At 43.8% G+C, this 25839-nt stretch overlaps 1 protein-coding gene across 4 annotated transcripts in view; it reads left to right on the top strand.

Moving 5' to 3' along the window:
• The window catches only part of LOC139550370 (ephrin type-A receptor 3-like), a 196223-nt gene that overhangs the window by 105833 nt on the left and 64551 nt on the right, over positions 1–25839 (top strand). For 3 of the 4 annotated variants that reach the window (XM_071361234.1, XM_071361233.1, XM_071361235.1), the window contains exons 7-10: positions 3386–3721; positions 5840–5952; positions 6522–6684; positions 9343–9451. In XM_071361234.1, coding sequence (XP_071217335.1) covers positions 3386–3721; positions 5840–5952; positions 6522–6684; positions 9343–9451 — 721 coding nt within the window. Of the gene's footprint in view, positions 1–3385; positions 3722–5839; positions 5953–6521; positions 6685–9342; positions 9452–11415; positions 11587–11833; positions 11942–12143; positions 12287–12687; positions 16436–25839 lie in introns of those variants that run through there. The other variant, XR_011670014.1, reaches the window with a different exon arrangement.

Below are 25839 nucleotides of genomic sequence, written 5' to 3'. Positions count from 1 at the left end.
TAGAGGGGGTAGATAGAGAGGAAGAGAGTATGAGGCACACACACACATACACACACACACACACACACATACACACACACGTGTTGGAGTCAAACCCAGATCAATCACATTCATCGTTGCAGCAGGTGTGATGTGACAGGGGATATCAGCTGCAAATGAGAAGCGACTTCTGCAGATGTCACCTCTCCTCGCTACACACACACACATACACACACACACACACACACACACCACACACCATCACACACCAGCGCATACACAGGTACATATGTCTGTCGCTCACTCGATCTTCTGTCTCTCCATCATTCTCTTTCTACATGTTATAATCTCTATGTCTCTCCATCACTCTCTTTCTACATGTTATAATCTCTCTGTCTCCATCACTCTCTTTCTACGTGTTATAATCTCTATGTCTCTCCATCACTCTCTTTCTACATGTTATAATCTCTCTGTCTCTCCATCACTCTCTTTCTACATGTTATAATCTCTCTGTCTCTCCATCACTCTCTTTCTACATGTTATAATCTCTCTGTCTCTCCATCACTCTCTTTCTACGTGTTATAATCTCTCTGTCTCCATCACTCTCTTTCTACATGTTATAATCTCTCTGTCTCTCCATCACTCTCTTTCTACGTGTTATAATCTCTCTGTCTCTCCATCACTCTCTTTCTACATGTTATAATCTCTCTGTCTCTCCATCACTCTCTTTCTACATGTTATAATCTCTCTGTCTCTCCATCACTCTCTTTCTACATGTTATAATCTCTCTGTCTCTCCATCACTCTCTTTCTACATGTTATAATCTCTCTGTCTCTCCATCACTCTCTTTCTACATGTTATAATCTCTCTGTCTCTCCATCACACTCTTTCTACATGTTATAATCTCTCTGTCTCTCCATCACTCTCTTTCTACATGTTATAATCTCTCTGTCTCTCCATCACTCTCTTTCTACATGTTATAATCTCTCTGTCTCCATCACTCTCTTTCTACATGTTATAATCTCTCTGTCTCTCCATCACTCTCTTTCTACATGTTATAATCTCTCTGTCTCTCCATCACTCTCTTTCTACGTGTTATAATCTCTCTGTCTCTCCATCACTCTCTTTCTACATGTTGTAATCTCTCTGTCTCTCCATCACTCTCTTTCTACATGTTATAATCTCTCTGTCGCCATCACTCTCTTTCTACATGTTATAATCTCTCTGTGTCTCCATCACTCTCTTTCTACATGTTATAATCTCTCTGTCTCTCCATCACTCTCTTTCTACGTGTTATAATCTCTCTGTCTCTCCATCACTCTCTTTCTACCTGTTATAATCTCTCTGTCTCTCCATCACTCTCTTTCTACGTGTTATAATCTCTCTGTCTCTCCATCACTCTCTTTCTACGTGTTATAATCTCTCTGTCTCTCCATCACTCTCTTTCTACGTGTTATAATCTCTCTATCTCTCCATCACTCTCTTTCTACATGTTATAATCTCTCTGTCGCTCCATCACTCTCTTTTTACATGTTATAATCTCTCTGTCTCTCCATCATTCTCTTTCTACATGTTATAATCTCTATGTCTCTCCATCACTCTCTTTCTACATGTTATAATCTCTCTGTCTCTCCATCACTCTCTTTCTACATGTTATAATCTCTCTGTCTCTCCATCACTCTCTTTCTACATGTTATAATCTCTCTGTCTCTCCATCACTCTCTTTCTACATGTTATAATCTCTCTGTCTCCATCACTCTCTTTCTACATGTTATAATCTCTCTGTCTCTCCATCACTCTCTTTCTACATGTTATAATCTCTCTGTCTCCATCACTCTCTTTCTACATGTTATAATCTCTCTGTCTCTCCATCACTCTCTTTCTACATGTTATAATCTCTCTGTCTCTCCATCACTCTCTTTCTACATGTTATAATCTCTCTGTCTCGCCATCACTCTCTTTCTACATGTTGTAATCTCTCTGTCTCTCCATCACTCTCTTTCTACATGTTATAATCTCTCTGTCTCTCCATCACTCTCTTTCTACATGTTATAATCTCTCTGTCTCTCCATCACTCTCTTTCTACATGTTATAATCTCTCTGTCTCTCCATCACTCTCTTTCTACATGTTATAATCTCTCTGTCTCTCCATCACTCTCTTTCTACATGTTATAATCTCTCTGTGTCTCCATCACTCTCTTTCTACATGTTATAATCTCTCTGTCTCTCTCTCTCTGAGAAGGAGGTGATGAGGAGATGAGCTTGTTTGGGTGGGTTGAAAGGTGAGGACAGGTCAGGATGTGTGAGAGGAGAGGTGTTAGAAAGAGGTGAAAAGGGGGTGAAATAGGGGTGATAGAGGAGTGTAAATTATAATACGGAAGAGCTGAGATCAGTGGAGGAGAACACGAAGAAGGGAGAGGAGGATAGGGGAGAGAGGAGAGAATGTGAGGTGGAAGGGAGAGGAAGATAGGGGAGAGTGGAGAGAATGTGAGGGGGAAGGGAGAGAGAGAGGAGAGGATATGAGGGAGAAGGGAGAGGAAGATAGGGGAGAGGGGGAAAGGAGAGGAGGATAGGGGAGGAGAGGATGTGAGGGGGAAGGGAGAGGATGATAGGGGAGAGAGGAGAGGATGTGAGGGGGAAGGGAGAGGAAGATAGGGGAGAGAGGAGAGAATGTGAGGGGGAAGGGAGAGAGAGAGGAGAGGATATGAGGGGGAAGGGAGGGGAGAGGGGGAAGGGAGAGGAGGATAGGGGAGGAGAGGATGTGAGGGGGAAGGGAGAGGAAGATAGGGGAGAGGGGGACGGGAGAGGAGGATAGGGGAGAGAGGAGAGGATGTGAGGGGGAAGGGATAGAGAGAGAGAGAGAGAGAGAGATAGGAGAGGATATGAGGGGGAAGGGAGAGGAAGATAGGGGAGAGAGGAACGGATGTGAGGGGGAAGGGAGAGGAAGATAGGGGAGAGAGGAGAGGATGTGAGGGGGAAGGGAGAGGAATTTAGGGGAGAGGGGGACGGGAGAGGAGGATAGGGGAGAGATGAGAGGATGTGAGGGGGAAGGGAGAGGACGACAGAGAAAGGGGCATACATTAGGCTGCCTGCCACACATCATCTGCTGTCATCAGATAGGCAGCCTCTATTCCCCCCTGGCCCTAACCTGCTGCCCTTTACAGAGGCCTGCCACTGGGTAGCCTGATCAGGAAAGGCCCAGGCTTTACAGGCCACCTGGGCCTCACTACTCCTCCTGCTGTTGATGAGATGTCATCAGCTCAGAGCCTGAACCACCATTCATCATCTCAGCACACACGAGGACACATATGCATATGCGCATGCACACACATGCACACGCATACACACACATACACACACCATAGACACACACACACTCACCATCTCGCCACTCTCTCCTCCTCAGGTCCCTGTTCTGCTCCAGAGAACCCCATCTCCACTGTCAACGAGACGTGTGTCACACTAGAATGGAGTCCCCCTCTTGACATGGGAGGCCGAGGTGACATCACCTACAGCCTCCACTGCAGGAAGTGCTCCGGCGACGGCAGGAAGTGCACGCCCTGCGGTAACGGCGTACATTTTGTGCCGAGGCAGTTTGGTCTCTCTGTGGCTCTGGTGATGGTCACTGACCTGCAGCCACACAGCAATTACAGCTTCACCATTGAGAGCCTGAATGGAGTTTCTGACCTGAGTCCTACACCCAGAGGAGCTGTGATAGTTAATGTCACCACCAGCCAGACAGGTAGGAACTCACATCCATATATATATGCATAGGCTCGCATATATACACACACACATTACAGCCTCAGTGTTGAAGCAGGCAATGCCACTCAGTAATGTTCACTGGACTACTGTCTAACACACACACACGCACACACTTTCCACTGTGGCCCAAACCCTTCACCCAGGGCTCATGACTATGCATCAGGCTTATCAGGCTCTGCTGAAGACTCTCAATCACTACTTGTTTACATTTGCTGCTCATTGGATATAGCCACATACATGGAATGAGTGTGTGTGCATGTGCGTGTGCGTGTGCGTGTGTGTGTGTGTGTGTGTGTGTGTGTGTGTGTGTGTGTGTGTGTGTGTGTGTGTGTGTGTGTGTGTGTGTGTGTGTGTGTGTGTGTGTGTGTGTGTGTGTGTGTGTGTGTAGGACAGGTTGAGGGGGACGTGGAGTGTCAGTAAGGGGTGATGAGAGGAGGAGAGGATTGGGAGAGAAGGTGAGGGGTGATGAGAGGATTGGGAGAGAATGTGAGGGGTGATGAGAGGAGGAGAGGATTGGGAGAGAAGGTGAGGGGTGATGAGAGGAGGAGAGGAGTGGGAGAGGAGGTGAGGGGTGATGAGAGGAGTGGGAGAGGAGGAGAGGGGCGATGAGAGGAGGAGAGGATTGGGAGAGAATGTGAGGGGTGATGAGAGGAGGAGAGGATTGGGAGAGAAGGTGAGGGGTGATGAGAGGATTGGGAGAGAATGTGAGGGGTGATGAGAGGAGGAGAGGATTGGGAGAGGAGGTGAGGGGTGATGAGAGGAGGAGAGGATTGGGAGAGAAGGTGAGGGTGTGAGGGGTGATGTGAGGGGTGATGAGAGGAGGAGAGGAGTGGGAGAGGAGAGGAGTAGGAGAGGAGGTGAAGGGTGATGAGAAGATGTGAAGGGCAATGAGAGGAGGAGACAAGGAGAGGAGTGGGAGAGGAGGAGAGGGACAATGAGAGGAGGAGAGGAGTGGGAGAGGAGGTGAGGGGTGATGAGAGGAGGAGAGAAGGAGAGGAGTGGGAGAGGAGGAGAGGGGCGATGAGAGGAGGAGAGGAGTGGGAGAGGAGGAGAGGGGCGATGAGAGGAGGAGAGGAGTGGGAGAGGAGGTGAGGGGTGATGAGAGGAGGAGAGAAGGAGAGGAGGAGAGGGGCGATGAGAGGAGGAGAGGAGTGGGAGAGGAGGTGAGGGGTGATGAGAGGAGGAGAGAAGGAGAGGAGTGGGAGAGGAGGAGAGGGGCGATGAGAGGAGGAGAGGAGTGGGAGAGGAGGTGAGGGGTGATGAGAGGAGGAGAGAAGGAGAGGAGGAGAGGGGCGATGAGAGGAGGAGAGGAGTGGGAGAGAAGGAGAGGGGCGATGAGAGGAGGAGAGGAGTGGGAGAGGAGGAGAGGGGCGATGAGAGGAGGAGAGGACATTAACTTCATTAACAGTTCCACATGTCTCCCCTGCTGTCACACACTCTGCTCCTCTCAACATGTCACACATACACACACACGCACACGCACACGCACACAAACACATTCCTACCTGGGCCCACCGAGCACTCTGTGATGAGGGGTTGAAAGTGAAGAGATAGCGATGTGCACCACGAAACCCCTCAGAGACACCCATCGGCTTACTCAGCACACACACACGTGCACACACACGCATCCACAGATACAGACACACAAAGTCATTACATACACATGTGCACATACAGTATATGATCCCTCTTTGTTCTTTCATTAGCTAAGTTCTACACTCTGCAGAGAACTGTCATTATAGCACAGTGGTAATCAATCTATAAATCTCTCTTCCTCCCCCACTGTCTCTCTCCTTTTCTCCTGGTAGTCTTTCTTCCTTTCTCTCCCCCTAAATTCCACTCTCCCCCTTCCTCCATCTATCTCTCTCTCTCTCTATATAGTGAGTGTGGTTAACCTATCTGTCTGTCTGTCTGTCTGTCTGTCTGTCTGTCTGTCTGTCTGTCTGTCTGTCTGTCTGTCTGTCTGTCTGTCTGTCTGTCTGTCTGTCTGTCTGTCTGTCTGTCTGTGTCTGCCTGTCTGTTTGTCTGTCTGTAGTGAGTGTGGTTAACCTATATCTCTCCCTGTCTGTCTGTCTGTCTCTGTTTGTCTCTGTAGTGAGTGTGGTCCTGAAGGAGAGGAGGAGTAAGGACAGTATCACTCTGGCGTGGCAGGGCCCTGACAGACCCAATGGAGCCATAGTGGAGTATGAAGTCATTTATTATGAGAAGGTGAGTCACATACACACCTCCATTTCTCTCTCCTTCTCTTCTCTTCTCCTCTCATCCCTCTCTTCTCTTCTTACTTAATGTCAGACTCAGACCTGAAAATCCCAGTGTGGACTCTCTAGCCAGTGTTCAATGGATCTGATAAGCACAGGAGTGCACTTGATTTAGCTCACTCTGCACATTGAATGGCTCTGAAAGGGAAGTTTATGTCCACCAAGTGCACCAGGCAAGCTAAATAAAACAGGAACGGAATGAAGAGAACGAGAGAAGAGAGGAGTGGGAAGTGTGTGTGTGTGTGTGTGTGTGTGTGTGTGTGTGTGTGTGTGTGTGTGTGTGTGTGTGTGTGTGTGTGTGTGTGTGTGTGTGTGTGTGTGTGTGTGTGTGTGTGTGGCAGGGATCAGTGATAATATTCCACAGTAACAGTGTTAATCAGTGTAGTGGAGCTCCTCTCATTAGAGAAGGTATCATAGACACTGCAAGGAGGTTTCTCACTGACACACACTCACTTAACATCTCTCTCTCATTTATCTCTCTCTCTCTCCATCTGTCTCTCTCTCTTCCTCTCCCATTAGAACCAGAGAGAGCAGAACTACACAGTCCTAAAGACCAGGTCCAATGTGATGACTGTAGACGGTCTTAAGCCTGGTACTACATATGTGTTCCGTGTCCGAGCTAGAACCGACGGGGGATATGGCAACTACGGAGGAGAGATAGAACTGGAGACCAGCCACGAAGGTCTCTTTCTCTTCCTCTCTCTCTGCTGTGTCTTTTTATTTTTCTCTGTCTCTACCTATCATCCTCTTTTGGACTCTCTTCATCGTCCTTCTCTCCTTTCTTCTTTTACCTCTGCTGTATCTCACCTCTACCTCTTCACCTCCATTAGGGCAGTCCTAGGGCTGGGCGATATGGACAAAATATCTTAGCACAATATTTGTCTTATTTTTGACGGTATTTAATGGTTTCTGAATTATACAAGTTTCTAAATACAGTACCAGTCAAACGTTTGGACACCTACTCATTCAAGCGTTTTTATTTATTTTTGCTATTTTCTTCATTGTAGAAATAATAGTGAATATATCTAAAATATATGTTGATTTGTTTAACACTTTTTTGGTTACTACATGATTCCATATGTGTTATTTTGTGGTTTTTATGTCATCACTATTATTCTACAGTGTTGAAATAGTAAAAAATAAGGCAAATCCTTGAATGAGTAGGTGTGTCCAAACTTTTGACAGGTACTGTATGTTTTATGAGTAGTGTATGACCCTAGGAGGATTTTAACGGGCCATTCTGATTGTTTTCTAACAAACCAAACTAGAACAAAGATGACGGTAAAGTTGTCCAATTTATATAACTTTTCATTTATTTAGCAGTGCACCAAAATACCTTTATAGACGGTATTGTAAATATCCATACCGGTATGTGGATCCATAACGGCATTCCTTAAAAGACGATATATATCCCAGCTCTGCTTACTCCTCCCTTTTTCTACTGTCTTTCAGTCTCATATTGGAAGGACATGAAAATCCAGCTCATGACATTGTCTCAAATTCAACTAGGGCTGGGACGATTATGGAATATTGGGTAATAAATAATTGTCATTGCAATTGATGACGGTTTTTAAATTGTAATTTTTGTTGAACTTTTTTTGTTGTTGCTATGATCGCAACAAGATCTCATAGTTTCCCTTAGAAATTCGACGTAGTTATGATGATATATTTTTGACACAGTAATACCGCGTGGTTACAGGCTTAGTTCCGCGTGGTTGCAGGGTTAAAACCGAGTGGTTAAGGTTTTGGCTATGGTTTGGGGAAGGCTTAAAACAAAATAATTCATTAAAAGAAACTTGCTATTCCATCAAGTGTAATCAAGTATTATCATGGCTTACTAGAGCGTTGTGAACTGGGATGGAGCAGTGGTCTGAGCAGCACGGCTCCAAGCATCACCAGTTCTCGCTCCCAGTGCTGGGCAATCAATTGTTAGTGCCGAGGAAGGCATATATCGACATTCTCAATACTAAGTCTATTTAATCTGATGACATACTATACCTAATGAATACAACATAGGTTTGGTGACACCCCTGTCTCCAAAACAAATGCTTTTGACTGCTTGGATCTTTTGGAAAGTAAGCTTTTCCTCCCGAACATGTCGTTCTGCGAGTAAAATAATTACTAACTTTACCCTCTTAATGGAAAAATAAAAAACTGCTATTGAGTAAACTATATTTACTAATGTCTATAAATTAAAGTTGAACCCCCCCAAACTCCTAAAATATATGTAAGACAAATCATTGTTTTACTTCACCATTATTGTCCATAATTGTCGGTTACATGATTGTATGATTATTGTGCCAGCACTATGTTCACCTCGACTGAATATCGATCATGTTAATCAAATGTGAATCTGATCAATCGTTTAGTTCAAGTTCATGACTATTGAAATGAAAACCAAAGATTGAGCTGACTGAATATTAGTCATATCAATTCTATGGAGTGGGATCAATGTTATTGATTACTTACTAAGTCTCTGTGGTGAACTGAAGTGTTTAAAAAAGCAACCCTCTGTGTGTGTGTTTTTTTTTCTTCTTCGTGTGTGTGTGTTTTTTTCTTCTTCGTGTGTGTGTTTGATGCCAGGGAATGGAATAGGAGACCAATGGCCATCTATCGCTGCCTGGAGGCATTGATTTGCCTGAATGGGCTGGCTGTCCATGCACATACACACAGACACACACATACACACACACATTCACACACACACACAAATGCATGCACATGTCTGCTCGTGCTTGGCTAAACTTGATAAATGAGGTATTTGTTTTGAGTAACGGCCCGATTATTGCAGTGTAAAAATCAAGTCCTCACTGTTGACGTTGAGACTGGTGTTTTGCGGGTACTATTTAATGAAGCTGCCAGTTGAGGACTTGTGAGATGTCTGTTTCTCAAACTAAACACTCTAATGTACTTGTCCTCTTGTTCAGTTGTGCACCGGGGCCTCCCACTCCTCTTTCTATTCTGGTTAGTGCCAGTTTGCGCTGTTCTGTGAAGGGAGTAGTACACAGCGTTGTATGAAATCTTTCATTTCTTGGCAGTTTCTCACATGGAATAGCCTTCATTTCTCAGAATGATCAATTAGCCTTTTAAAATGATAAACTTGGATTAGTTAACACAACGTGCCATTGGAACACATGAGTGATGGTTGCTGATAATGGGCCTCTGAACATCTATGTAGATATTCCATAAAAAAAAACTACAATTGTCATTTACAACATTAAGAATGCCTACACTGTATTTCTGATCACACACATAGACACACAAAGACACACATGCACACATAGACACACCTTCTCACAATGTGTTAACCCTTTCTCTTGCCTGTGATTCCCTGTCTCAGACATGTTGGCCATAGGAGACCCTAACCAGTCTACTATCCTGGCTGTGTCCATCACTGGAGGCATCGTACTGCTCATCTTCCTGGTGGCCTGCTTTGTTGTCAGTGGCAGGTAAGAGAGCTACACACACACTCACACACTGAAATGTACTTTGCTCCCCTCATATTATATATGAGGTTTGATTGTAACCTTCAGGCAACATTAGCTAACGTTCAGTGAAGGTCATTTGTAAACCCAGTGGTGTTATATGCAGGCTAGATTAGTGAGTCAAATTACAGAAGAGAACCAGAGAGAAGAGATGAGATAGGAGGAGGAGAGGAGGAAAGGAGAGAACCAGAGAGAAGAGATGAGATAGGAGGAGGAGAGGAGGAAAGGAGAGAACCAGAGAGAAGAGATGAGATAGGAGGAGGAAAGGAGAGAACCAGAGAGAAGAGATGAGATAGGAGGAGGAGAGGAGGAAAGGAGAGAACCAGAGAGAAGAGATGAGATAGGAGGAGGAAAGGAGAGAACCAGAGAGAAGAGATGAGATAGGAGGAGGAGAGGAGGAAAGGAGAGAACCAGAGAGAAGAGATGAGATAGGAGGAGGAGAGGAGGAAAGGAGAGAACCAGAGAGAAGAGATGAGATAGGAGGAGGAGAGGAGGAAAGGAGAGAACCAGAGAGAAGAGATGAGATAGCAGGAGGAGAGGAGGAAAGGAGAGAACCAGAGAGAAGAGATGAGATAGGAGGAGGAGAGGAGGAAAGGAGAGAACCAGAGAGAAGAGATGAGATAGGAGGAGGAGAGGAGGAAAGGAGAGAACTTGGATGCAGTGCAGACAGTCCGAGTTAGGCTCCAGCTCTCCTGTACCAAAGGAGGAGAGGAGAGAAGGAGGAGAGGAGAGAGAGATGACAGGCCAATGATTTATAATGTCTGTAAATTAATGCTTATCCTATATACGCACTGACTAGATTAAAGAGCTATTTTTCCCCTCGACACACACACACATAGACATACCGTACACACACACACAGTTTTGAGGTCTGTAAAAACATTAGTATTGATTAAGGGTGATTGCCTATCAGGCTGAGTGCCCTATTAATTATTGACTGGGTGGAATCTAGTTAGTGGATACTGTCCTAATCACACACACACACACACACACACACACACACACACACACACACACACACACACACACACACACACACACACACACACACACACACACACACACACACACACACACACACACACACACACACAAATGCCTTTGAACATCCAATAACATACAAATACACACATAAAAGAAACACGCTCACATACGTAAAAGTTGAAAGGTTAAAGAAGAAAATGGCATGAAAGGCAAGATGGCCGACAGGCAGGGTGTTAATCCTGGTTTACTAAAAGTACACACAGACACACACATAGAGCTAATCAGATTTCACAGGCTGGAAGGCAGGCGAGGTGTTAACTAGGTTTTACAGGGGGGTCGATATACTGCCATCAATTACCTCTCCCTCCAACCCTCTTTTCTGATTGTGACTAGATGGGATGCAGTTAATGTAGCAGGTAGCAGGTTAGGAGAACTCACGTAGCTGGTTAGGAGAACTCACGTAGCAGGTAGCAGGTTAGGAGAACTCACGTAGCAGGTTAGGAGAACTCACGTAGCAGTTAGCTGGTTAGGAGAACTCACGTAGCAGGTTAGGAGAACTCACGTAGCAGGTAGCTGGTTAGGAGAACTCATGTAGCTGGTTAGGAGAACTCACGTAGCTGTTAGGAGAACTCACATAGCAGGTTAGGAGAATTTGTGTAGCAGGTCCGGGGGATTGACGTAGCAGGTTAGGACAATTAGGTTGAAGATACATTTCACTGCTGCTCTATTTCACTATAAATGTACATGAATATGTTATTAACATATCATATTCCTCAATACACGCAAATACCGAGCTTTTCTGCGTATCACCAGTAGAAACGGACCAGCTACATTTCCTGGTTGTAAGCAAACCACAATATCCAGAATTCATAGCGATTTCAGGACGTAGTACCGGCCTGTGTATCCAATTGATGTGAGAAATATCAAAATGTCTGCATTTGTAGCCAGCACTTTCAGCCAGAGGATTTGGAAACGGAACTGAGGTCTCAACTGATGGGGTTGCCATGTCGTCGAACATTGAAAAGTGATGCTATTCCATCGATTTTCCCTTCACTTCAAAGAGGAAGTAATCCAATCAGCCAACATCAGAGCAGCAGAAAACAAGTCAAGCTGTGGTAACGTAACTAACATTACCTAGCTAACTAGCGAACTACATTTATTTATCTAAACCAAAATCTAGCTAGCTGGCTTTCATAATACGCTGGCTAGACATTGCAAAGCTTATCAGTGTAATTAGCAAGCTGCTATCTGGTGATGTGATTTGTAACTTTGCAAGGTAACGTTCCCTTCGTTAGGTTAACCGTTAGCTAGCTAGCTAACTATTGCAGAGACTAACTATGTGTGACTATGTGTTTTATTTAGAGTCTGATCCCATCAACATCTGTAGAGGCATCAACATCTGTAGAGGCATCAACATCTGTAGAGGCATCAACATCTGTAGAGACATCAACAACGAGCTCAGCTCAGAGTGTAAGTCACCTTCTAAAAGCTTACTAAAATCTACTAAATCTGTTAGGTGTGGGTATTGTGTGTGAAGGTTAGTATGAATGATCTGTTGACATGTGGGACGGGGGGGACGGGGGGGGTGGATATAGGACCTTGTTTGAGTGTGTGTAAATGGGGACATAGTAGTCAAATGTTGGCTAATCACTGACTACTGTGTGTCCAACAGACTAATCATGCTGCTGATAACGATAACCTGGACACCAGCTTTACTAATACAGAGCCTGTAGACCCATTGGATGAAAGCTTTCAGCCTGGAATATGCTCAAGCTCAACATAATCTTACTTTGACACAAGCCAGGACAGGCAAAGGTATTTATGAAAGCACAATACCCTCTTGAACAAACACTAAACTGTCACAAGACATGTGCTCCTCAAACTTTTCACACCCTTACAGTCAGTTCTTCAGTATGGGGGAGAGGTGCTGTTAGTGTACTCTTCTAGCCTATTCACTCTATTGTTGGCAGTGCTTGTCTAGTCAACAGCACAACTGTAGGTGCTCATACATAACAAGACACGACTAGACTGTACATCAGTCAAGACCCCCTCAAACTTTGGACAACTTTGCTAACAGCCCATTTCAATGCCCCATTATTGACTCTGAGTGTAACAGAATACATACCAGTCTACTGTACCCTGTTTTGTTTACATAGTATGGTTATATGGTTATTGTATGTTTACACATCCTCCTGATCAGCTTCACGTCTCTCCAGGAGACTTGCAGTGCAAACAAATCTTCTGCAAGAGGTCGAAGCAGTGGGTGGTGAAAAACGTGTAAGAGTGGCTTGTCCACCTGGCAGTGAAGTGCAGAAAGGACCAGACAATTGTCTACAAAGAGCCTGAGTCACAGATCCCCAAACCCAACAGCCCTGCCAACATCACCACAGCAACAAAGACTGCTAAATCAGCTGCCATTAACCAACACAAGAAGAGGTTCACCAGCTGAAGAACAATATGTAACCTGCCTGGAATATTCAACCAACACAATACCCATATTCAGTTAGACTGATGTTGTAGTTTAATATAGAATGCCTAGTATGCTCAAACTTGCATTGTGGTATAGATATTTCTAGCTGTTGTACATATATATACTATATGTTTATATATACTTCAATGGTTCATCTGTATTTTTACTATTTTATACATTGTAGAATAATAGTGAAGACATCAAAACTATGAAATAACAAAGTGTTAAAAAAATCGTAATATATTTTAGATTTTAGATTCTTCAAACTAGCCACCCTTTGCCTTGATGCCAGCTTTGCACACTCTTGACATTCTCTCAACCAGCTTCACCTGGAATGCTTTTCCAACGGTCTTAAAGGAGTTCCCACATATGATGAGCACTTGTTGGCTACTTTTCCTTCACTCTGCGGTCCAACTCATCCCAAACCATCTCAATTGTGTTGAGGTCGGGTGATTGTGGAGGCCAGGTCATCTGATGCAGCACTCTCCTCCTTGGTCAAGTAGCCCTTACACAGCCTGGAGGTGTGTTGGGTCATTGTCCTGTTGAAAAACAAATGATAGTCCCACTAAGTGGGATGGCATATCACTGCAGAATGCTGTGGTAGCCATGCTCGTTAAGTGTCCCTTGAATTCTAAATAAATCAACCGATAGTGTCACCGGCAAAGCATCCTCACACCATCACACCTCCTGTCATTCCCTGATCTGTTTAACCTGTCCTTGTGATTGTCTCCACGCCCTCCAGGTGTCGCTTATTTTCCCTGGTGTATTTATCCCTGTGTTTCCTGTCTATGTGCCAGTTCGTCTTGTATGTTCAAGTCAAACAGCATGTTTTTTCCATGCTCCTGCTTTTCTATTCTCTTTTACTAGTCCTCCCGGTTTTGACCTTTGCCTGTTTTTCTGGACTCCATTCCAGCCTGCGTGGCCATTCTGCCTACTCTGACCTTGAGCCTGCCATTCTGTACCTCTGGATCTCTGAACTGGTTATGACCTTTGGCCTGTCCACGACCATTCTCTTGCCTACCCCTTTTGGATTGTTTATAAACAGCTTAGACTCTAACCATCTGCCTCCTGTGTCTGCATCTGGGTCTCGCCTTGTGCCCTTATACCTCCTCCTCCGTGCTTCACGGTGGGAACCACACAAATCAAATGTTATTGGTCACATACACATGGTTAGCAGATGTTAATGCGAGTGTAGAGAAATCCTAACAAGTAATCTAACAATTCCACAACTACCTAATACACACAAATCTAAATGGATGGAATAAGAATATGTACATATTAACATTTGGATGAGCGATGACCGAGCGGCATAGGCAAGATGCAATAGATGGTATAAGATACAGTATACACATATGTCATGACGTTGCCCTGTTGGGGGAGGTTTATGACCTCATAAATAAATTTCCCCCTTTTCTCTCCACTCTACAGAATAGACTCTTGGAAAGCCCTTTGATAACATAGAGTTGGGGAAAATAACAATATTTATGTAATCCAACCAGTTGAAAGTGTCCGTTGGCACTTAAAGAATATGATGTCAGATCAGTTGGTGTCTGGGACATTATATCTGATGATCGGACAACATAAATTGTGCCTTGGAAAGTCTACACATTATAGTTATCAGATTCACATGGAATTGTTGTGCAATTTAAATGTTTAAATATGAAACTATTTGTGAAAAGATTAAATGCAATTTCAGCTTCTAAATGAGAGAATCATTTTCATAAGTAAACTATGCTCACTCAGTGGCCACGTCCAAGTGAACGGACATTGGTTGAGAGGAGAGAAACAAGCACTTTTCTTCTCAAGTGTAAAAGCCCCCGTTATAGAGGTTAATTCAATCACATAATCAATCAAACGTTATTTAATCATTTTATAAAATAGCATGTCGTAAAATAGGGCTAGGCGTCCCGCTAGGACAACTTCCGGTGAAACTGGAGGGCGCACAATTCAAATAAATAATCATAAAAATTATGTATATTAAACATTTAGGAACATATAAGTGTCTTATATCAGTTGAAAGCTTAAATTCTTGTTAATCTAACTGCACTGACCGATTTACAGTAGCTGTCACAGTGAAAACATGCCATGTGATTGTTTAAGGACGGCGCCCCACATCAAAATATTTTTCCACAGGCACAGGTTTCATAAATTCATAAATAGCGATTAAATATTCACTTACTTTAAAAAAAATCTTCCTCTGATTTGTCATTCAAAGGGTTCTAGCTATAACATGTCATGTTGTTTTGTTAGATAAAATCCTTTATATTCCAAAAAGTCAGTTTAGTTGGCGCCATCGATTTGAGTAATCCACTCGTTCAACATTCAGAGAAAGGAATCCGAAAATCTACCCCTAAACTTTTTTTCAACATGTCAAAATACATTTCTATTTACTCCTTAGATACCTTAAAATGTATTCAAACTATAATATTTCTTACGGAAAGAAGTATTTTCAATAAGAAACCGATTTTAGCTTGTGCGTCCTGTCTTCAAACACTGATATTTCTTAATCGTTTTGGAAGTTACAAGCCTGAAACCTTGAACATAGACTGCTGACACCCTGTGGAATCCAATGGAATTGCATCCTGGGATCTAATTTCCAGTATGTCCTTATACTTGCCATTGTAAGACCATGGTCTCTCAAACAAACTTTGGATTTTCTCCTACCATATCTATTGTGTTATATTCTCATGCATTATTATTAACATTTCTACAAACGTCAAAGTGTTTTCTTTCCAATAGTACCAATTATATGCATATCCTGGCTTCAGGGCCTGAGCAACAGGCAGTTTACTTTGGGCACGTCACTCAGGCGGAAATTGAGAAAAAAGGGGCCTAGCCCTAAGAAGTTTTTAATCAGTCAGAGACACGACACATATGAGATGAGTAATGTAAGATATGTAAACATTATTAAAGTGGCATTATTTAACGTGACTAGTGATCCATGCGGATACGTTCACCAACTCTGCGTCTCACAAAGACACGGCGATTAGATCCAAAAATCTCAAATTTGGACTCATCAGACCAAAGGAAAGATTTTCACCGGTCTAATGTCCATTGCTCGTGTTTCTTGGCCCAAGCAAGTCTCTTATTATTAGCAGTGTCCTTTAGTAGTGGTTTCTTTGCAGCAATTTGACCATGAACGTCTGATTCATGCAGTTTCTTCTGAACAGTTGATGTTGAGATGTGTCTGTTCTTTGAACTCTGTGAAGCATTTATTTGGGCTGCAATTTCTGAGCTGCAATTGGTAAATCTAATGAACGTATCCTCTGCAGCAGAGATAACTGTGGGTCTTCCTTTACTGTGGCGGTCCTCAAGAAAGCCTATTATCATTAGTTTTTAAACAGGACAATGACCCAACACACCTCCAGGCTGTGTAAGGGCTATTTAACCAAGAAGGAGAATGATGGCAGGGCTGCATCAGATGACCTGGCTTCCACAACCACCCGACCTAAACCCAATTGAGATGGTTTGGGATGAGTTCACTGCAGAGTGAAGGAAAAGCAGCCAAAAAGTGCTCAGCATATGTGGGAACTCCTTCAAGACTGTTGGGAAAGCATTCCAGATGAAGCTGGTTGAGATACTGCCAAGAGTGTGCAAAGCTGTCATCAAGGCAAAGGGTGGCTATTTTGAAAAATCTTAAATATATTTTGATTTGTTTAACACTTTTTTGGTTACTACATGATTCCATATGTGTTATTTCATAGTTTTGATGTTTTCACTATTATTCTACAATGTAGAAAATAGTAAAAATAAAGAAAAACCCTTGAATGAGTAGGTGTGTCCAAACTTCTGACTGGTACTGTATATAGAGTTGAAGTCGGAAGTTTATATGCACTTAGGTTGGAGTCATTAAAACTCGTTTTTCAACCTCTCCAAAAATGTCTTGTTAACAAACTATAGTTTTGGCAAGTCGGTTAGGACATCTACTTTGTGCTTGACACAAGTAATTTTTCCAACAATTGTTTACAGACTGATTATTTCATTTATAATTCACTGTATCACAATTCCAGTTGGCCAGAAGTTTACTTTCACTAAGTTGACTGTGCCTTTAAACAGTTGAAAAATTCCTGAAAATGATGTCATGGCTTTAGAAGCTTCTGATAGGCTAATTTACATCAGTTGAGTCAATTGGAGGTGTACCTGTGGATGTATTTCAAGGCCCTACCTTCAAACTCAGTGCCTCTTTGCTTGACATCATGGGAAAATCAAAAGAAATCAGCCTAAGAAAAAAAAAGATCTCCACAAGTCAACAATTTCTGAACGCCTGAAGGTACCACGTTCATCTGTACAAACAATAGTACGCAACTATAAACACCATGGGACCACGCAGCCGTGATACCGCTCATGAAGGAGACGCATTCTGTCTCCTAGAGATGAACGTACTTTGGTGCAAAAAGTGCAAATCAATCCCAGAACAACAGCAAAGGACCTTGTGAAGATGCTGGAGGAAACAGGTACAAAAGTATCTATATCCACAGTAAAACGAGTCCTATATCGACATAACCTGAAAGGCCACTCAGCAAGGAAGAAGCCACTGATCCAACACCGCCATAAAAAAGCCAGACTACAGTTTCCAACTGCACATGCCCCAAAGATCGTACTTTTTGGAGAAATGTCCTCTGGTATGATGAAACAAAAGTAGAACTGTTTGGCCATAATGACCATCGTTATGTTTGGAGGAAAAAAGGGGAAGCTTGCAAGCCGAAGAACACCATCCCAACTGTGAAGCTTTGCTGCTTTGCTGCAGGAGGGACTGGTGCACTTCACAAAATAGATGGCATCATGAGGGAGGAAAATTATGTGGATATATTGAAGCAACATCTCAAGACATCAGTCCGGATGTCAAAGATTGGTCGCAAATGGGTCTTCCAAATGGACAAGGACCCCAAGCATACTTCCAAAGTTGTGGCGAAATGGCTTAAGGACAACAAAGTCAAGGTATTGGAGTGGCCATCACAAAGCCCTGACCTCAATCCCATAGAACATTTGTGGGCAGAACTGAAAAAGCGTGAGCGAGCAAGGAGGACTAGAAACCTGACTCAGTTACACCAGCTCTGTCAGGAGGAATGGGCCACAATTCACCCAATTTTTTTATGGGAAGCTTGTCGAAGGCTACCCGAAACGTTTGACCCAAATTAATTTAAAGGCAATGCTACCAAATACTAATTGAGTGTATGTAAACTTCTGACCCACTGGGAATGTGATGAAAGAAATTAAAGCTGAAATAAATCATTCTCTCTACTATTATTCTGACATTTCACATTCTTAAAATAAAGTGGTGATCCTAACTGACCTAAGACAGGGGATTTTTACTAGGACTAAATGTCAGGAATTGTGAAAAACTGAGTTTAAATGTAAATGGCTAAGGTGTATGTAAACTTCTGACTTCAACTGTATACAGAATATATAATGGTGTTTAATATAATATATTTTTTAAAGTGTACTGACAAGTGACTCAATTATTCCTGCTGCATCCGATCCCAATAAAGTGTTTACTGCATTTCCTGCGTTAATTCATTTTGATTTTCTTTAAATGTATTTGGATAAACTAGCTTCAGTCTTACTGCTAAAACAAATAATGCAGGAACTTTGTGTATGATTTAAACGCTAATTGGTTGGAAACTAAACATGTTTCAAATAAACAGTAGATTAGTCTATCAATAAAGCTAATAAGTAGACATGGATTTTATTCAAGATTAAGTTTATTTGCTCTGGAGACCGAGGTGAGTTTACACAGCAGTATGCAGTAACAGTTATGGCATTGTATGACATATATACAGAAGAAAAAAGAATATGCAACTTACGCTTATAATAAATTCTACAGTTCTACAAAAGGAATAACTGCATATGGTGTGTTTGGGTGGTACATTGAGGTGTTCGGAGTCACTTTGATACAAGGGGAGATTGTTGTTATGGGACCTTTCACATCTCCCCTTGAGAGTAATCAACTTCTTTGTGTCTAAGCAGTATTTAATGTGTGAGAGAGTCAAAAACGCTATTACACATTCATGGGTAGTCATTGTGTACTGTCTGTATTCCTACTGTAACAGCATGGTGTAGAATGAGACATGTCACAGACACATGTTCGCTAGCTAGCTATATCACACAAGTATAGTAACTCCAAGACTAATATGAGTCATAAACCCAAAGTCATTCCTTTACTCTCCACCATTATCATCACAACATTTCTTCAGTTTTGCTCATAATGAGAGACATTGAGGCTAGCTAGGATAGTTAGCTTGCTAGCTATAACGTTAGACTACAGTACATTTTAGGTATATTAAATACACAGCTAGCTAGCTAACTAAACTTGGTTTTAGCTCGCCTTGTAATGGTACTAGCAAGCCTTGATATGGCCAAATCAATCACCAAATTGTATTGTACTGATCAACACTGCCTCGTGTAAAAAGAGAGCTTTTATTGCTAGCTAGCTACAGATAGCAAAACAACTTACTTGTTTGTAATTTGCCCTCCTGAGTCCTGGTCCAGCCCAGATGGTCTAGGCTGCTGCCGCTGCTTGCTAGTCTCACAGTTATTTCGTTCACTGTCTCAACTGCTCTTCAGTGTATTCCGGCTCAAATAAATAGGGCTGTATGTTCCTATGTAAAAGAACATCAAAAACTGTTTCATCGTCCAGCTCTTCTTGGAAAGAGGAATCATCAGAAGCTGCCATTGTAGCTAATTAATTATCTTGGATAGACAGTGCACGGTAACATACAGTAGCTTCCATGTACCTGTAAACTAGTACTGCCCCCCATTTTGAAAAGCTTGCCTAAGAGGGTAGGAACAAGGAAGTAGGGCTCCCGTCAAACTGTAGTCTTTACAAAGCCAGGGAAAATGAGTCAACCTAGATATCCTTCAATGTCCTGGCAGATAGTCCAATGGTTCTATTGAACAAGGACAACCGTATCTACTTGCTGCTAGTGGGATCGTGCAATCGGCGAAACACAAAGGTCACAATAATGGCTAAAAAACATCACTCCAACATTTTTTTTTATCAGACATCAGACTCAATCAACCAATTGATTGACGTCATTGGTTGAACTCTTCCGGTGCAAATTTTCAAAAATACAGCTATAGTCCATAATTATGTCTGAAACACCTTCTCATCACTCATAATTATGTAGTGAGACTGGAAGAACACCCCAAATAGTGTTTAGCACTGAAGTTTCCCTTGCAATTTAAGAAAGGGGTTAGGGTTAGCTTAAATTCTCCCTGACGCCACTCAAACATCCAACTTTGGATGTCACTTTGACATTAGCTTCATCCCTCCTAGCCATGAACCTCTTCTCTCTCCTCCCACTCTTTCCTTCCTTTCATTCTGCCATGGCTTGGATAGTGGGATGGAGGCAGGGCTGGGGGTTGATTAGTGCTTTCTAATAGAGAACCTCAAAACAGGATTGTGTGTGTGTTTGACTGCAGATTGCATGAGATCAAAGACAGCACTTGAGAGACAAGACGGGACAGGAGAAATAGAGATGTCCAGAATACAGAGACAACAGGGAGGAGAGAGAGGGTGATGGAGGGAGGGAGAAGAGAGAAAAATAGTGAGAAAAGAAGCTGAGAGAGTATATGGGACCATTGGGGATATGAATTTTTCTAGTGAGAGAGGGCAAGAAACATTGAGTGAAGGAAGGGGGAAGGATGGAAGGAAGGAAGAAAGGGAGGGAGATTGCACTGGAAGGTGCAATAGGGTGGTGTATTGAAAACCGGCAGGCAGGTTTTTGAAGAATCATACAGTCTGAAATTATCAGTGATAACCAATCCTAACGCATCACTCTCTTTCTCTCAGCTTCTTCTTCTCTCTCCCTCTCTCTCTTTCTCTTAGCTTCTTCTGTCTCTCTCTCTCTCTCTCTTTCTCTCAGCTTCTTCTCTTTCTCTCCCTCTCTCTCTTTCTCTCAGCTTCTTCTCTCTCTCTCTCCCTCTCTCTCTTTCTCTCAGTTTCTTCTGTCTCTCTCTCCCTCTCTCTCTTTCTCGCAGCTTCTTCTCTCTCTCTCTCCCTCTCTCTCTTTCTCTCAGTTTCTTCTCTCTCTCTCCCTCTCTCTCTTTCTCTCAGCTTCTTCTCTCTCTCTCCCTCTCTCTCTTTCTCTCAGCTTCTTCTCTCTCCCTCTCTCTCTTTCTCTCAGCTTCTTCTCTCTCTCGCTCCCTCTCTCTCTTTCTCTCAGCTTCTTCTGTCTCTCTCCCTCTCTCTCTTTCTCTGAGCTTCTTCTCTCTCTCTCCCTCTCTCTCTCTCTCTCAGCTTCTTCTGTCTCTCTCCCTCTCTCTCTTTCTCTCAGCTTCTTCTGTCTCTCTCCCTCTCTCTCTCTTTCTCTCAGCTTCTTCTCTCTCTCTCCCTCTCTCTCTTTCTCTCAGCTTCTTCTCTCTCTCTTTCTCTCATCTTCTTCTGTCTCTCTCTCTCTCTTTCTCTCAGCTTCTTCTCTTTCTCTCCCTCTCTCTCTTTCTCTCAGCTTCTTCTCTCTCTCTCCCTCTCTCTCTTTCTCTCAGTTTCTTCTGTCTCTCTCTCCCTCTCTCTCTTTCTCGCAGCTTCTTCTCTCTCTCTCTCCCTCTCTCTCTTTCTCTCAGTTTCTTCTCTCTCTCTCCCTCTCTCTCTTTCTCGCAGCTTCTTCTCTCTCTCTCTCCCTCTCTCTCTTTCTCGCTCCTTCTTCTCTCTCTCTCTCCCTCTCTCTCTTTCTCTCAGCTTCTTCTGTCTCTCTCCCTCTCTCTCTTTCTCTCAGCTTCTTCTGTCTCTCTCCCTCTCTCTCTTTCTCTCAGCTTCTTCTGTCTCTCTCTCCCTCTCTCTCTTTCTCGCAGCTTCTTCTCTCTCTCTCTCCCTCTCACTCTTTCTCGCTGCTTCTTCTCTCTCTCTCTCCCTCTCTCTCTTTCTCGCAGCTTCTTCTTCTCTCTCTCTCCCTCTCTCTCTTTCTCGCTGCTTCTTCTCTCTCTCTCTCTCCCTCCTCTCTCTCCTCTCTCTCTCTCTCTCTCTCTCTCTCCTTCTTCTCTCTCTCTCCCTCTCTCTCTTTCTCTCAGCTTCTTCTGTCTCTCTCCCTCTCTCTCTTTCTCTCAGCTTCTTCTGTCTCTCTCTCCCTCTCTCTCTTTCTCTCAGCTTCTTCTGTCTCTCTCTCCCTCTCTCTTTCTCTCAGCTTCTTCTGTCTCTCTCTCCCTCTCTCTCTTTCTCTCAGCTTCTTCTGTCTCTCTCCCTCTCTCTCTTTCTCTCAGCTTCTTCTGTCTCTCTCCCCCTCTCTCTTTTACTCAGCTTCTTCTGTCTCTCTCTCCCTCTCTCTCTTTCTCTCAGCTTCTTCTCTCCCTCCCTCTCTCTCTTTCTCTCAGCTTATTCTGTCTCTCTCCCTCTCTCTCTTTCTCTCAGCTTATTCTCTCTCTCCCTCTCTCTTTTCTTTTCATTTTCCTATACCATCTTTGCTCTGCCTATATCAATCTTTATTCCTCTCCCTACCCCAGTGTCTATTCAACATTTCCATGCTTATCTCGTTATTCTTTCCCTCTTTTTCCTTCCTCTTTCTTTGTGTTATCTTTTCAGTATATCCTCCTTTTCTTCTCTATTCTCACTGCTCTACAGCTTTCATTACAGCAAAACGGAGTGACACTGATTCATCCTAGCATCGGAGAGAAAGAGGGAGGGAGAGAGAGAGAAACATGGAGAAAGAGACACTAATGTACACACACACTAACTTACACATACATGCACACACACACACACCATACGCCCTACTCCCCCTCGGTCTGTGTTGGCAGGGGAGCGGGTGATATCTTAGTAATATGGCTCGTAAAAACTGTCATTTGTGGTGTGTTATGTTCTTTTCTGTTCCCGTTAAATAAAGTGGCGTCTGTCCATTGTTCCTGCAGGGGGAAAACATGAAAAACACCCAACCCCCCTCAGACACAGCACCACAGTTACGCCGAGAGTGTGTGTAGTTATTGCTGTGTGTGTGTGTGTGTGTGTGTGTGTGTGTGTGTGTGTGTGTGTGTGTGTGTGTGTGTGTGTGTGTGTGTGTGTGTGTGTGTGTGTGTGTGTGTGTGTGTGTGTGTGTGTAGCGTTTTTTACTGCAAGGGGTTTGCTGCGGGCTAGTTGGCAGGCTGGCAGGTGGGAACAATGCGAGCGACTGGCATGTGATGGAATCAGCAGATGGTGTACGCTCGTCAAACAGTTCCCACATTTGTGTTTTTCTGTTCTCTCAGAAGTTGTTAGAGAAGTTGTTACAAGTCGTCAGTTCTCTAGCGTGTGCGTATGTATCAGTATTGTGTTTGTGTGTGTTGGTGTGTGTGTCTGTGTTGGTGTGTGTGTGTTGGTATGCGTGTGTTGGTGTGTGTGTCTGTGTTGGTGTGTGTGTGTGTGTGTGTGTGTGTGTTGGTGTCTGTGTCTGTGTTGGAGTTGGTGTTGGTGTGTGTGTCGGTGTGTGTGTGTGTGTGTGTGTGTGTGTGTGTGTGTGTGTGTGTGTGTGTGTGTGTGTGTGTGTGTGTGTGTGTGTGTGTGTGTGTGTGTGTGTGTGTGTGTGTGTGTGTGTGTGTGTGTGTGTGTGTTGGTATGCGTGTGTTGGTGTGTGTGTCTGTGTTGGTGTGTGTGTTGGTGTTGGTGTATGTGTGTTGGTGTCTGGGTGTGGGTGTGTGTGTGTGTGTGTGTGTGTGTGTGTGTGTGTGTGTGTGTGTGTGTGTGTGTGTGTGTGTGTGTGTGTGTGTGTGTGTGTGTGTGTTGGTGTGTGTGTTGGAGTGTGTGTGTCTGTGTTGGTGTGTGTGTGTCTTTGTTGGTGTGTGTGTGTGTGTTAGTGTGTGTGTGTGTGTTTGTTGGTGTATGTGGTGCCTACCCTTTCTCTACTTCTGATTGTCTCTTGCCGCCATGCCTCTCTCCTTTAAAGAGTTGTGAAGAGCTCGCCAAACGACAACCCAGGCTTTGGTCAGATGCCAGATCCCCGTCATTTTCGATAGTTGTTTGTTTGTGTTTTTATTAAGAAGTTGTCGAAGAGTGGTGAGAAGTTGAGTTAGGGGCTAGGCCATCTGTTTAAAAGTCTTGTGGTTTTTAGACTGTATAATGTCTCAGAGAAGTTATATCCGCTGCAGGAGCCATGAAAGATACATCTCAAGGTGTTTTTGGATGAAAGGATCTGTACATTAACTCCAATCAACCAGTCAAACGTATCAATCTACCTCCTCTAGCACTAACCTGATTGGACAAGGACACCCTGAATGACTCACGAGCAAGAAGGGGAACAGGAAGTCTTAGTCTATGTCTAGAGGTGACAGGTAAATTAGCATCTGAAAGCCTATTCAGCATCCTTCCTTGCTCCCTCTCTCTCACGCTCTCTCCCGCTCTCTCTCTCTCTTTAGAAAGGATAGCTGGAGTAAAAGACATGAAGTCTTTGGCCCTTTTAGATGATTTTCATCTGACTTTCTTTTAATGTCTCTCTGACAAAAGGATTGAGAGGGAGAGAGGTATTGACCTGCTCTGTAAAAAAGAGAGAGATGGAGAGAGAAGGTGGGGGGGGGGGGGTGGAGGATGGTGAGATGTGTTTGTAATGGATATATCCGGGAGGAACTCTTTTTACTCTGTCTAATAGAGGAAGTGAGGTGTCTCTGTCAAGGCAGCATTCTCTACACAATAGCATCTGGTGTGGGTGTGTGTGTATGTTTGAGGAGGCTCTTTTAAGACATCAGCATCTGTTATAAGGCCTTAGGTTATTCTTCAAAGTTAATGACAGAAAGGAAGCAACGAGAAGAGAAAGATCTGAACACACTGTCACTTAGAATACCTATGTGAGTATGCTGTTCATTGACTACAGCTCAGCGTTCAGCAACATTGTCCACTCCAAGCTCGTCACCAAGCTTAGGAACCTGGGACTGAAAACCTCCCTTTGCAACTGCATCCTGGACTTCCTGACGGGCCTACCCCACCTGGTGAGGGAAGGCACCATCACCTCCGCTACACTGACCCTCAACACGGGGGACCCTCAACACGGGGGACCCACAGGGGTGTGTGCTTAGTCCCGACATGTACTCCCTGTTCATCCACGATTGCATGGCCACACACGACTCCAACACCATCATCAAGTTTGCTGACGACTCAACGGCCTGATCACCAGTGACGATGAGAGCCTACATGGAGGAGGTCAGTGACCTGGCAGTGTGATGCTGGGACAACAATCTCTCCCTCAATGTCAGTAAGACCAAGGAGCTGATGGTAAACTAAAGGAAACGGGGGCGTACACGCCCCCATCCACATCGACGGGGCTGCAGTGGAGCGGGTTGAGAGCTTTAAGTTTCTCGTGTCCAAAACGCTAAGGACTTAAAATGGTCCACTCATATGCGCACAGTCGTGAAGAAGGCTTGGTATGGCAACAGCACCACCCTCAATCGCATGGCGCTACAGAGGGTGGTGCAGACAGCCCAGCACATCACTGCCATCCAGGACCTCTATATCAGGTGGTGTGAAAGGAAGGCCCAGAAAATTGTTAAAGACCCCAGACACCCAAGCCATAGACTGTTCCCTCTGCTTCCGCACATCAAGAGGTACCGGTGCATCAAGTCTGACACCAACAGGCTCCTAAACAGCTTCTATCCCCAAGCCATAAGTCTGCTAAACAGCTAACAAAATGGCTACACAGATCCTTGTATTTTATTTGTATTTTTGTTTTCTATTCACACTCACAGGACTCTACACACTCACGCATACTGGCACTCCAACCCACACATAACATGCAAACACATTTATATTGACACACACCACACACACTCACATACAATCATCCTATACACTGCTGCTACTCTGTTTATCATATATCCTCATGTCTAGTCACCTTACCCCTATACATATCTACAACCATCCCTCCAGTATCCCTGTCACCTTACCCCTATACATATCTACCTCTATCACTCCAGTATCCCTGTCATCGTACCCCTATACATATCTACC

Source organism: Salvelinus alpinus, chromosome 23 (genome assembly GCF_045679555.1).
Source record: "Salvelinus alpinus chromosome 23, SLU_Salpinus.1, whole genome shotgun sequence".
Lineage (NCBI taxonomy): Eukaryota > Metazoa > Chordata > Actinopteri > Salmoniformes > Salmonidae > Salvelinus > Salvelinus alpinus.
Note: the sequence above shows the minus strand (reverse complement) of the source record. Positions and strands in the feature narration are given on the sequence as shown.